Here is a 13,782-nt window from a genome sequence, read left to right as displayed (position 1 = left end):
ACATGTCGAGCTTGAGAACGGTTTGTTGTAGAGACATGGGACCAACTGGAATAGGATCGGTGACCTTTGACCTTGAAAATTAGGTCAAGGTCAAAGGTCAAGGTCAATAGAAAAGAGGAAAAAATAGCACTTTTTATACTCTCTTTCCTGCTTAAGATAGCGTTGAAATATTATATGGGTAAGTATTGACTTCTTGATTGGTTTTGATAGTATGCATTACAACTTTGAACTTTGACCCTTCTGTGAATTTCGGAGACTCGCGTCGAAAACCTTGTTATCGCTACTCCTACTTAACGGAAAGTCATAGAGACACGAAACCTTCGCTAATGAATTCACAGTAAAACCCTCTTGCAAAGAAAAAATAATCAAAGGGATACAAAAACCCTTAAGCATAGTTATTGCCCCTGAAAGTCTCCAATATCATTATCTAAGCCTATGACTTTTATATTAATATAGATAGAGACATGGGACCACTTGCTTTGAGATCGATGACCTTTGACCTTCAAAATGATGTGAAGGTCAAAGGTCAAGGTCATCATCAAAATTTTTTTTTTTCCATTTTAAAAGTCTTTCAAAGGATATTTAGCATTGAGAAACTAACCGAAAGTAACCGAAAACCCCTAAACAAATTATTGCCCCTGAATGTCTTGATTAACATTTTTTAAGCTTATAGCTTTTATATTAATATAGATAGAGACATGGGATCACTTGCATTAAGAGCGATGACCTTTGACCTTCAAAATGAGGTCAAGGTCTAAGGTCAAGGTCATCGTGAAAATTATTAATTAAATTTTCTTGGTCATTTTGAGATTCGTACATCATCTTAAATATTCTTAAATATCTTTTTTTAAATCATTGTAGGTGGAAAGCCCTCTAATTGTTCGCGAACAATTAGGATCACTAGTTATTATTATTATTATTTTCCTGCCGTCAAAAAAAATCTTCGTCTTAAGACTTATCGAAAAACTTTATAGTCCATCATATAGTACTTCTTGAGAAACGAATACAGTTCACCCTGCGTAATTGAACTTTGACCCCTTACGGAGTTATTTGACCTTTCGCAGAAATCATTGTTAGCACTTCTACTTTGTAACCGTAAATGATAGGAGGATGAAACCTTTTCTAAAACATAGAGGGTAATTCGTAGAAGCGAAGAATTTAAAATGAAGGGATTCGGTGTCCCTTAAGGGGAGTTAATGCCTTTTTATGTTTTGTGATTTATTCGTAAAACCTGTCGAACTTGAGCACGGTTTGTCGTAGAGACATGGGACCAACTGGAATAGGATCGGTGACCTTTGACCTTGAAAATTAGGTCAAGGTCATCAGAAAAGAGGAAAGAATAGCACTTTTTATACTCTCTTTCCTGCTTAAGATAGCGTTGAAATATTATATGGGTAAGTATTGACTTCTTGATTGGTTTTGATAGTATGCATTACAACTTTGAACTTTGACCCTTCTGTGAATTTCGGAGACTCGCGTCGAAAACCTTGTTATCACTACTCCTACTTAACGGAAAGTCATAGAGACACGAAACCTTCGCTAATGAATTCACAGTAAAACCCTCTTGCAAAGAAAAAATAATCAAAGGGATACAAAAACCCTTAAGCATAGTTATTGCCCCTGAAAGTCTCCAATATCATTATCTAAGCCTATGACTTTTATATTAATATAGATAGAGACATGGGACCACTTGCTTTGAGATCGATGACCTTTGACCTTCAAAATGATGTGAAGGTCAAAGGTCAAGGTCATCATCAAAATTTTTTTTTTTCCATTTTAAAAGTCTTTCAAAGGATATTTAGCATTGAGAAACTAACCGAAAGTAACCGAAAACCCCTAAACAAATTATTGCCCCTGAATGTCTTGATTAACATTTTTTAAGCTTATAGCTTTTATATTAATATAGATAGAGACATGGGATCACTTGCATTAAGAGCGATGACCTTTGACCTTCAAAATGAGGTCAAGGTCTAAGGTCAAGGTCATCGTGAAAATTATTAATTAAATTTTCTTGGTCATTTTGAGATTCGTACATCATCTTAAATATTCTTAAATATCTTTTTTTAAATCATTGTAGGTGGAAAGCCCTCTAATTGTTCGCGAACAATTAGGATCACTAGTTATTATTATTATTATTTTCCTGCCGTCAAAAAAAATCTTCGTCTTAAGACTTATCGAAAAACTTTATAGTCCATCATATAGTACTTCTTGAGAAACGAATACAGTTCACCCTGCGTAATTGAACTTTGACCCCTTACGGAGTTATTTGACCTTTCGCAGAAATCATTGTTAGCACTTCTACTTTGTAACCGTAAATGATAGGAGGATGAAACCTTTTCTAAAACATAGAGGGTAATTCGTAGAAGCGAAGAATTTAAAATGAAGGGATTCGGTGTCCCTTAAGGGGAGTTAATGCCTTTTTATGTTTTGTGATTTATTCGTAAAACCTGTCGAACTTGAGCACGGTTTGTCGTAGAGACATGGGACCAACTGGAATAGGATCGGTGACCTTTGACCTTGAAAATTAGGTCAAGGTCATCAGAAAAGAGGAAAGAATAGCACTTTTTATACTCTCTTTCCTGCTTAAGATAGCGTTGAAATATTATATGGGTAAGTATTGACTTCTTGATTGGTTTTGATAGTATGCATTACAACTTTGAACTTTGACCCTTCTGTGAATTTCGGAGACTCGCGTCGAAAACCTTGTTATCACTACTCCTACTTAACGGAAAGTCATAGAGACACGAAACCTTCGCTAATGAATTCACAGTAAAACCCTCTTGCAAAGAAAAAATAATCAAAGGGATACAAAAACCCTTAAGCATAGTTATTGCCCCTGAAAGTCTCCAATATCATTATCTAAGCCTATAACTTTTATATTAATATAGATAGAGACATGGGACCACTTGCTTTAAGATCGATGACCTTTGACCTTCAAAATGATGTCAAGGTCAAAGGTCAAGGTCATCATCAAAATTATTTTGTTTCCATTTTAAAGGTCTTTCAAAGGATTTTTAGCATTGAGAAACTAACCGAAAGTAACCGAAAACCCCTAAACAAATTATTGCCCCTGAATGTCTTGATTAACATTTTTAAGCTGATAGCTTTTACATTAATATAGATAGAGACATGGGATCACTTGCATTAAGAGCAATGACCTTTGACCTTCAAAATGAGGTCAAGGTCAAAGGTCAAGATCATCGTGAAACTTATTATCTAAATTTTCAAGGTCGTTTTGAGTTTCGTACATCATCTTAAATATTCTTAAATATCTTTTTTCAAATCATTGTAGGTGGAAAGCCCTCTAATTGTTCGCGAACAATTAGGATTACTAGTTATTCTTATTCTTCTTCTTCAACCAAATTTTCCCGGGCCCTAACTAGAGAACCCTTTGACTTGAAGACTTTAAATTTGGAACATAAAGAGATGGTTTAGAGGAAGGGTGTCCGCCTCTAATATTTTTGACCTTGACCCACTTATAAAGTCAAGGTCAATCTTTTACGACAACATATAGTCCAGGCCAATAGCTGAGAACCCTTTGACATTACGATTTCAAACTTGGAACGTGGGAAGAGGACATAGATACAAGTTGCAATGCACCAACATTTTTGACCTTGATCCCTTTCTTCATTCAAGGTCAAATTAAGAAAAACATGAATAGACCATAACTTTTGAACCCTTTGACATTAAGACTTCAAACTTAGAATATGTGAAGGGGGAGTGAGGAAAGGGGAAATTCCACCAACATTTTTGACTTTGACCCCTTTCTTCATTCAAGGTCAAATTAAGAAAAACATGAATAAACCATAACTTTAGAACCTTTTGACATTAAGACTTCAAACTTAGAATATGAGAAGGGGGAATGAGGAAAGGGGGAATTACACCAAAATATTTGACCTTTACCTATTTATAAAGTCAAGGTCAATTTTTTGTCAAAATATAGTCCATACCAAAAGCTGACTTGACAACCGTTTGACATTAAAACTTGAAACTTGGAATATGGAGAGATTATTTGGAAGAGTGCACCAATTTTTTTTACCTTGACCCCTTTCCTCATTCAAGGTCAAATTAAGAAAAAACATTAATTGACCAAAACTTTAGAACGCTTTGACTTAATATTAAGACTTCAAAATTAGAATGTGAGAAGGGGGAATGAGAAAAGGGGGAATTCTACCAAATTTTTTAACCTTGACCCATTTATAAAGTCAAGGTCAATTTTTTTATGTCAAAATATAGTCCAGGCCAAAAGCTGACTTGACAGCCGTTTGACATTAAAAATTTAAACTTGGAATATTGAGAGGTTTTATGGAAGAGGGGTGCACACTACAAACATTTTTGACCTTCATCCACTTACAGTGTCAAGGTCACTCTTTTACATCAAGACTATAACCTGAGAACTATTTGACATTAAGATTTCAAACTTACAACTTAGAAAGCAGATATTAAGACAAGATGTACTGTACCAAAATCTTTGACCTTGACTCATTTTTTCATTCAAGGTCACTCTTTTACATCAAAGTATAGTCAAGACTATAACCTGAGAACCCTTTGACATTAGGATTTCAAACTTACAACATGGAAAGCAGACATTAAGACAAGATGTACTGTACCAATATTTTTGACCTTGACCCTTTTCTTCATTCAATGTCATGTTTAAAAAAAACTTGATGATTTCATAACTAAGATTTGTTTGACATCAAGACTGCAAACTTGTAATATGGAAAGGTAATATTGAGGAGGGGGTGCACATCACCAACAATTTTTGACCTTGACCAACTTACATTGTCAAGGTCACTCTTTTACATCAAAGTATAGTCCAGACCATAACCTGAGAACCCTTTGACATTAAGTTTTCAAACTTACGTGGAAGGCAGATTTAAGACAAGATGTACTGTACCAATTTTTGTTTACCTTCATCCATTCCTTGAAAAGCAGACATTAAGACGCTTGCACTCATTATTGTTGCTCCGGTTATTAGACAATGAAACTTTGAAGGGGAGACATCTGGGTTTTTAAACAATACCCACTAGTTCGAAGTTAGTTTTGAATCAGTTGTCAACTTTTGTGTTATATTCAGAGTTCACCTCAGTACTATTTCAATTTGGTTCATATGTCATTGTTATGCATACAGTAAAGCAATTTAAAAGCTCTTGAATTTATATGCTGAACTGATTTTCTAGGGGTATCCATCCTTCATTTCCTTCCATAATTATTCAATGAGTAAGTCTCCTGTAAGGACATGTCAGTCTGTAAAAAGGTCACGTGGTACCCCTACTGGAGCAACTCCACAGCAGCCACAGAAGGTATTTGAGGAATAAGAATGTTATCTCAATCACTATATGTGAATTTTACAATTAGATAATAGATACATATAATGTAAATTCATGTCTTTGATCTGATCATACAATATTATATGAATTTGATAAATAATGCACTTTATAATGAATACTGCTATTATAGTTTGGCAACGAAAATGTACGAAAACAACAATGGACCAAAGAAGAAAGGGCTTCATTGAGGAATTATGTTTCCATCAATGGTGGAGTACCTCTTATAAACTCTGAGGAGTTTTGACAGAACTGTGCCAGTTATCTTTCAGAAGTTCATGGTTGTTCAAGAACAGATACATGACATATGTACTAAATAGTCTGTTGTTTTAAAAATAATGTACAAGTGTCAAGTACATGATGAATAAGACGTTTGAAATTTTTGTCACAGTAACAAAGGATATAGTTAGAGAAAAATTTGCCGTATATTGCTTTTGGTTTGTCTGCCTGTTCACAAAACCATTTATTTAAACAATATTTTATTAAAAAATGAATAGGATTGGGCAGCAGGCACAGACTATATATATCAAGGTCAGAATGGAAGTGGAACACAATATATATATATATATATATATATATATATATATATATATATATTAAAAGAAATAGAATAAACAGTACACAAAGTTAAAAATTTAACGCAAGCGCTTTCATTTTATAATCCTCAGGCGTTACATTTTAAAATAGTTTTGAAATGGTCTGACGTCATAAAGGCGTCCTAACATTTCACGTACATAACGACGTCATAAACGAATGAAGGGAAAAGGTTTTTACGTGGCCACATACATCAATATGTTCACTAACTTTAATTTTTCTGTATTCGGGTGCTGAAATGTGTTGTTTATGAACTCGTATACGAGTTCGCAGAGTAGTTCCAGTTTCACCGATATAATGTTTTCCACAGCTGTGAAAATGGAACTACTCTGCGAACTCGTATACGAGTTCATAAACAACACATTTCAGCACCCGAATACAGAAAAATTAAAGTTAGTGAACATATTGATGTGTGTGGCCACGGACAATTCAGTGTATTTCCGTTTTATAAACTGTATACAGAAAATACTATTTCCCGACGAGAAAAAGAAAGACACTTTATTAAGACTTTAAAACCGGCTCTCAATAGCTTACTGTGAAATATGTTTACTGTTATTATCTATGACGTCAAAATATGCTTAACGTAAAAACCTTTTCCCTTCATTCGTTTATGACGTCGTTATGTACGTGAAATGTTAGGACGCCTTTATGACGTCAGACCATTTCAAAACTATTTTAAAATGTAACGCCTGAGGATTATAAAATGAGAGCGCTTGCGTTAAATCTTTAACTTTGTGTACTGTTTATTTTATTTCTTTTAATATTTTATATCGGACACTGTGATTTTTTTAAAAACACAATTTGGATATATATATATATATATATATATATATATATATATATATATATATATATATATATATATATATATATATAAACAATATAAACATAAATACACATATATATGCATACATACATATACACATACAAAACCTTTTAAAAACTCTGGGCATCATTTTTGAACAATTGATGAGGGATTTCCTTTGACTAGATCTTTCTTTGGGTTGCAATTTTTTTTTTACATCATGGCCTTAACCTTGGGGTTTGACCTACTTTTGAAAAAAATTAACCTTGGACATTTTCAATTTTTTTATCATATGGGTGCATTAATCTTTCACACACACACATCTTGTATGTTTGTGTGGCTTCACTCAAAACATTCTTCACAATTTGTATTTGAGGAGATTTACTGTTGACAATTAGAGAGTAATGCAATGTTATTTTTCAATGTTTTGTTATCAAATTTATTTAATTCAAAGGAGATTCATGTAGACAACAATTCCAGAGGAACAAGTCCTTATTCATGGAAATGACAGAAGATCCACCATCTGTAAAGTCCGTCTACATCCACACACCAACAATCTGCAGCCACACCAAATCTACCTTTACACTTCCTGAAATTCCAGTTTTGATGTATGAAAATTCAATATCTATCATTTACAGTTCCTTCGATATCTTTAGAAATTGCAATGATAGCTATTTCCTCATGACTGCACTGCAAATGTTAACAATGCATCTAATAGTATAAAATATTGTCTATTTTACATATGTAATGGCTGGGAATTCTATAAAAATAAAAGATAGAATGTAAATATAAAATAAGTAATTCGCTTAGATCATACCTTCCTATATATATTGAAAACTAAATTTATTATACATTTATTAGGCTATTGCAATTGGTCTTCATCCATCATCATCCGTCTTGTTTTAACAATCATGGAGCATTTTAACCTCTTGATAACTTCCATTCCAATTCTTCTTTTTTTTTTAGGTCATATGAGTAAACTCAGATGATCTATATTGCAATTTGTTGTGTTAACAATTGAACATTTTTAACTTAAAATTCTTCTTGATAACTACCAGTCCAATTCTTTTCAAATTTGGTATGAAGCATCTTTGGGACAAGTGGGACATAGATTGTAAATTGCAGGACTCCTGCACCCCTGGGGTCCAAGGTGCAGGGCATAACTGCCCAAAATTGACAAATTTTCAAAAATCCTCTCTAGAACCTCACTTGCTAAAAAAAAAAACTAAATGCATAGTGATGTAGAACTGGAAGGCCTCTATCAAAAATGTAAATTTTATCATCCCCAGGGTAGAGGTTCTAACTCTGAGTGGGGCCAAACTTGGTATATAATAATGTATATATCAAATAATATCTTCTTTAATGCTATTGATGCTAAGTTGAAACTAAATAGATGTTTAGAGGGAGTAAGTAGTCCTTTACCAAAATTGTAAATTTTATGATCCTAGTGGGTAAGGGTTTGGTTCAAGGATGGAGCCAAAATTATTATAGTGATGATTGTCTTTATTATTTGAAAAACTTCTGTGGGCCTCTTGTTTATTATACAAGCAGCATGTAAAGGTAATGCTTTTGCGTATATCCTTGTACAATGTTTCATTATACTAGAGTATTTACTAACATCATATTATCACACATTTCTAGAAACACCCCAGTTATTAGTTGTATTTTCAATCTTGATACTGATTAAGGTATATTATACCTCTGGTTCAAAGGAAGTTTTGTGGGTAAGAAGGATGAAGGTACAATTGGTTTTGAATATAATTTGTAACCACTGAGACACAGTGTTAATCAAATGCACATTATTATATTAAGGAATTCAACTTATCCCATTGATCAAATGGATCACAGTATTAGCTGCCAAGACAGAGCTGATCTTCTAGATACAATTTTGCATGGTAATGCCAATGACATTGCAAATAAAATAATGGAAATCAAACAAACAAGAAATGTGATTGACAAAATCTTCAAAGATGGCATTGATTCGGATGCAGCTCAGATGACAAATAATAAGTCAGTTTTGTTCAGAAAAACTTTTGAAGATCTACAGTCATTTAAGTGGACAGATGTTGTCAGTGAAATGGTCAATAGTCAGCCTTCTCTAACAAATATGTTGCTTGCTGTAATGTCCAGAAACAAGGTGACAACAGAGTGTCTTCCAGAAAACTTGGTGCCAAAACTGGGGTTGATATACGGCATATTGATGCAGGAACGTTACCACAAGTTGAGTTTAGTCCAGAGAATGTTGGCTATTGTTTTAAAAGATGAACAGACACATGAAAAGGTAAAATGTTCAAGTAATATTTGTTACAAATGACTATCATAGTTTTGATCATTTGTGAATATACAAGTCTGGTAAGTGTACAGTATGCAGCTCGTTTCATTAAATGTAAAACTTATACGGTACCAATTTTGATGCACCATATGCACATTTCGACAAATAATATCTCTTCAGTGATGCTCAACCGAAATCTTTGAAATCCGAAATAACTATGAAGTTTTAGAGCTAAATATAGCCAAAAACAGCGTGCCAAAAAAGTGCAGCCAAATTATATAAAGGGTTAAATGGTAAAATGTGTCTATCTGAACTTGTTTAACTCACAAACTCCACATAAACTTACTCTATACTCAATAAATCTTCACTCAGTCTCATGGAGACTTGTGCGTTCGCATCCCACCACTGGTCAAAAGCAGTGTATATTACTTGGCGAAGTCTCCATGAATTATGAACTCCTTATCTGTATTTCTTACCTTAATTTTCTCTTTTTTTCTCTTTCAACTTTTTCCATTTCTCAGTTATCATGACAGTTATATAATGACTATCATTTGATTTCATTTGTTTTGTGTTTTATTTTTCAAGTAGTTACATGTGTTGGTGTCAGCCTGGAGCAAATCAAGTAAAACTTTGAAAATGCAGTGACATATATTTATGAACATAATTTATAAAAAGTCCTTTTGGACTTTGAATATATATATACCCTCTGTGATTATGTATACAATTAAATAAACAAAAAGATTATATACAATGAAATAAACAAACAAATTATTCATGCAGTGAAACATGTAAGAATTATTATACAATGTTCATCTATGCAGGTTTGATATGAAAAAAATCTTTTCTTTGAATAGGTATTTGATCGATTGGAACCCATTGGCATAACAAGCTCATACTCAACATTACTCAGGGTCATAGAGGAAGTTGGCATAACAAGCTCATACTCAACATTACTCAGGGTCATAGAGGAAGTTGGTGATTGCTGTTATGATAACATTCTTGGTGAGCTAAAAGATGGGAAAAGGTATCGTCTCATAGGTGATAATGTAAATTTTCAAGTTGGGAAAAAGTTTCAGCGCATCAATAACAAGAACAATCAACAATATCACTGGTTTGCATCATGTGCTGTAATTCAAAATTGTGAATTTAAACAATACTCAGATGCCTCTCAAGGACCAGTAAGAGAGCTTAACATGACACATATATTACCCTCTGATTCTGATATTGCTGCTTTGAAAACAAATTATTCCTGTCACATAGCTAAAGTAGCCCAGGAACTTATTCCAGCATTGTCTTTTCTCACTGCTACTGATTTCAGACCTGAATACCCTGACATCATTCAAAAGAAAAATGGGTCAATTCTCCTCCCTGTTCAACCTCTAAATGAGCAATACTACACAGACGTGGTCAAAATTTTGGACTCTTATCAGGAGTTTGTTACAAAAATAAATGAAAAATCAGAAATCAGCTTCAATTCCATACAAATTGATGGTGATCAATTAACACGCGAGAGATTTTCAGGTGCTAAAACTCTTCGAAGTGGTGCATATACAGCCAAAGAAAGATTCGAGAATCTCTACCCGATATCATTTAAGCTTTTTCATACCTCCATGAACTTTCTGGACTTGATGTTCAAAATACCTTTTAACAAAAACAAAAAAAAAGGATTTGAAAATGGAACATTAAATGGAGAGAAAATCAAGATAAATAGGCCATCTGTACACGAAGACGTCAAAAATCATTATGATGACGACTTTATAGTCAGCTTTGTAAAATCTTATATTGCTGCTGCTCTCATGGAATATTTTGGTATGCAAGACATGGCCTCACCATTAACAAAACATAAACCTCCATCAGACCCCTCAGAACTTAAAAAATGGCAGGATGATGTCCTTGCAAATTTCCTGGATGAATACATATTCTAAAAACATCAGCAAACTTTAAATTTGAAGTTACCAGATGGGACACAGATTCAAATCCATATCCCATTATCAAATCAACAAACTGTAAGGAGTCAGAATAATGGAGATAATATGTACAACTATGGAGTTCTGGTAATGGAATTGGGACTAATGTTTCTAGAATTTCAGGAAGTTTGTAAAACTCCTGATAGAGCCAGGTTGATGACAGTTCTGAAATGCATGATGATGATGTTCAAAACAGTAAACAATAATTCAAAGTATGCATTGGAAATTTTGCGTTTTCTGTGCTTTCACCGGTCATCATATAGCCTACAGACCTCATATCAGTCCATTCACGGTCTGTTTGTGAATACACAGGGGATACTAGACTCATCCATCCCTGCAGACCTACATATGGAGCATATGGTCCGAAAGACCAAATATATGCTTAAAAGCCTGGGCTCCAACAAAACACCCGGAATCATCATGCAAAGGTCAAAAGCATTAGCTGGAATGGATGCCATCTCTCATCAATATGACACGGACACAAATGTCATTTTACGTTCTCATCGACACAAATTGAAAAGTACTAAAGATGATGAATTGAAAATGATGCAAGATATTTGTGAAGTTCATCCATTTAAACATACACCTGGAAGATCTTTTGAATTTTTCAAAGGACTAACTAGTCCTCTTCCTTTTTCTGTTGATGCTGAAAAATACAAGGCTTGGGTGCAACATCATCAGAGCATCCTGGACTATGACTTTGGGAAGTAGGCTACTTAGTAAGTACTTTCTTGACAATTGCACATTCAAATTGTAATCATATTTTATTTAGCAGTAATCACCTTTCACACTGCTTATTGTACACCAATCAAGTACTTGTGATGAAAGCAAAATTTACGCATATTGAAACTTTGTAAAATGCATGAATTCAGGAATTTGCTAATCAGTTGATGAGACTGATGTTGCAAGTGCACTATTAAGTATACATGTAATATCAAAACCTGAAATTATTATTAAGTCCGTGGAATTACAAAAAAGTAGAACTTACATTGGTATTAAAAGTCACAATATATCAATCCATCAATGTCGAACAGAATAAGTTTAAGAATTTTGAAACAATGATAAGATAGAAAAAAGAGAATTAGAAACCGCCTCGGGTACATTTGCATTTAACAATGATGAAAGAGATGTCTCATCTCTGATGTACTCAAAACAATCAACAATTGTCTGTAGCTTTTCCTCAGACAAAAGAAATGCTAACTCTCCTGAAGAGTCAGCATTTACATATGTTTGAAGAGAGAGTCTCACATGATGTCTTTGTTCCAGTGAGGGAACCTTAAAACCACGGATATTTGATCTGTCATTGCTACACACATCACAACAGTTATTGACACTTTCAATGGGTGCATCAAAGTATGTAGATAGGTACTGTCTCCTGCATGACTTTAACCGAACAAACTCGATCGTGCTGTTTTCGACAAGTTTCTCTGCAAGATCAGAGTTATTGAAGTATAAAACAGCTTCTGGTGCTTGGCCATCTCTTCCAGCATGTCCAACCTCTTGTACGTACACTGTACAAAAATAAAGGTGATCAATGAAATAAACTTATTCTTTCTAAATTTGTCATTATTCAAAAGAACATATTGAAAAACAAGATATGTTTTAGAAACATGTATGCTCTCCCTCCCATGTGGCAATATTGAAAATTATCAACTTTAAATTTAAAAGTCTATCAGTAATTAGATTGATGATCTTCAATATTGTGATCTGAAAACCAACAAGGGTCATCTAATTTTTAGGAGGTACCAGTGTACCAAGTTGAATCATGTATGTCACAATAAGGATTCATAAGATATTAAGCAGACAATATTTCCTATGTCAGGAGTACTTTGACCTTGTGACCTCTATATCAATAGGGGTCATCTACTTTTTAGGATATGCCAGTGTAACAAGTTTAATGTCTCTCAAGCTATCTAGAGATATTTATTAAACAACATTTGGTCTGTCAACCAGCAGATGCTAAAGGGATCATAAATACACATCTGGGTAAAATTATTGCATGTTCAGCTGAAAAAATGAATGTCAAGAAGGGTAAAAGTATTCCTTTTAGAAGAATTGTATGTATCACAAATTGTTTGTTTGAGATTTTTGAGTAAATAGTTTACCTTCTGGACTGGTTGGCGGTCCAGCATGAATAATGCGTTTCACATTTTGCAGGTCAGCTCCCATTCCAAGCGCAATGGTGGCCAAGACAACTTTCACTCTGTCATTGTTCTTTAACTCCTCAATGATTTGTGAATTTACCTTAATAAGTATTGATCATAATTAAATACCACTACTATGTTCGTTATAAGTTATGTATAAAGAGGTAGACTTTTTTTATTTTTATTTTTTAAACAAACAAGGCACAAAAATAACGGAAAAGAGGCTATAAGTTTGTAATATTGAACTAAATTTTATTTTGCAAAAAGTAATGTTTTAGAGTCAGTAGTGTGATTCAAACTCGCATTAAAATATTCAGGTACATGTACAGTGAAAGTTCCTGGTAGTGAGACTAAAAATTGAGACAGTGAAGTGTCACTAAGGTTACAGATGCGACTACAGTATCAATGCAAGGTGAAGATAACGAACAGTGATCAATCTCACAACTCCTACAAGCAATACAAAATAGATAGTTGGGCAAACACGGACCCCTGGACACACCAGAGGTGGGATCAGGTGCCTAGGAGGAGTAAGCATCCCCTGTTGACCGGTCATACCCGCCGTGAGCCTCATATCCCGATCAGGCAAACGGAGCCATCCGCAGTCAAAATCAGTGTGCCAAGAACGGCTTAACAATCGGTATGAAACACGTCAGACAGCATTTGACCCAATGCG

At 34.0% G+C, this 13,782-nt stretch overlaps 1 protein-coding gene and 1 pseudogene across 1 annotated transcript; one reads left to right on the top strand and one right to left on the bottom strand.

Moving 5' to 3' along the window:
* The first annotated feature begins 8,518 nt into the window (after positions 1-8,518).
* Positions 8,519-11,676, top strand: LOC130049605 (uncharacterized; annotated as a pseudogene).
* A 319-nt stretch (positions 11,677-11,995) lies between these two features.
* On the bottom strand, positions 11,996-13,254 carry LOC130049420 (ATP-dependent DNA helicase RecQ-like). The gene is made up of 2 exons (XM_056146926.1): positions 13,071-13,254; positions 11,996-12,476 (listed from the first exon to the last, which is right to left on the bottom strand). Exons 1-2 carry the CDS (start codon positions 13,132-13,134, stop codon positions 12,007-12,009), a joined length of 534 nt encoding a protein of 177 aa, XP_056002901.1. The 5' UTR covers positions 13,135-13,254; the 3' UTR covers positions 11,996-12,006.
* Between the last annotated feature and the right edge of the window lie 528 nt (positions 13,255-13,782).

This window comes from Ostrea edulis, chromosome 8 (genome assembly GCF_947568905.1).
Source record: "Ostrea edulis chromosome 8, xbOstEdul1.1, whole genome shotgun sequence".
NCBI lineage: Eukaryota > Metazoa > Mollusca > Bivalvia > Ostreida > Ostreidae > Ostrea > Ostrea edulis.
Note: the sequence above shows the minus strand (reverse complement) of the source record. Positions and strands in the feature narration are given on the sequence as shown.

Bases quoted from the DNA above. Each gene is read 5' to 3' on its own strand.
- LOC130049420 (XM_056146926.1), bottom strand. From the start codon at position 13,134: ATGGGAGCTGACCTGCAAAATGTGAAACGCATTATTCATGCTGGACCG. The intron at 12,477-13,070 runs GTAAACTATTTA...ATTTTTGTACAG, and splicing joins ACCGCCAACCAGTCCAGAAG to TGTACGTACAAGAGGTTGGA.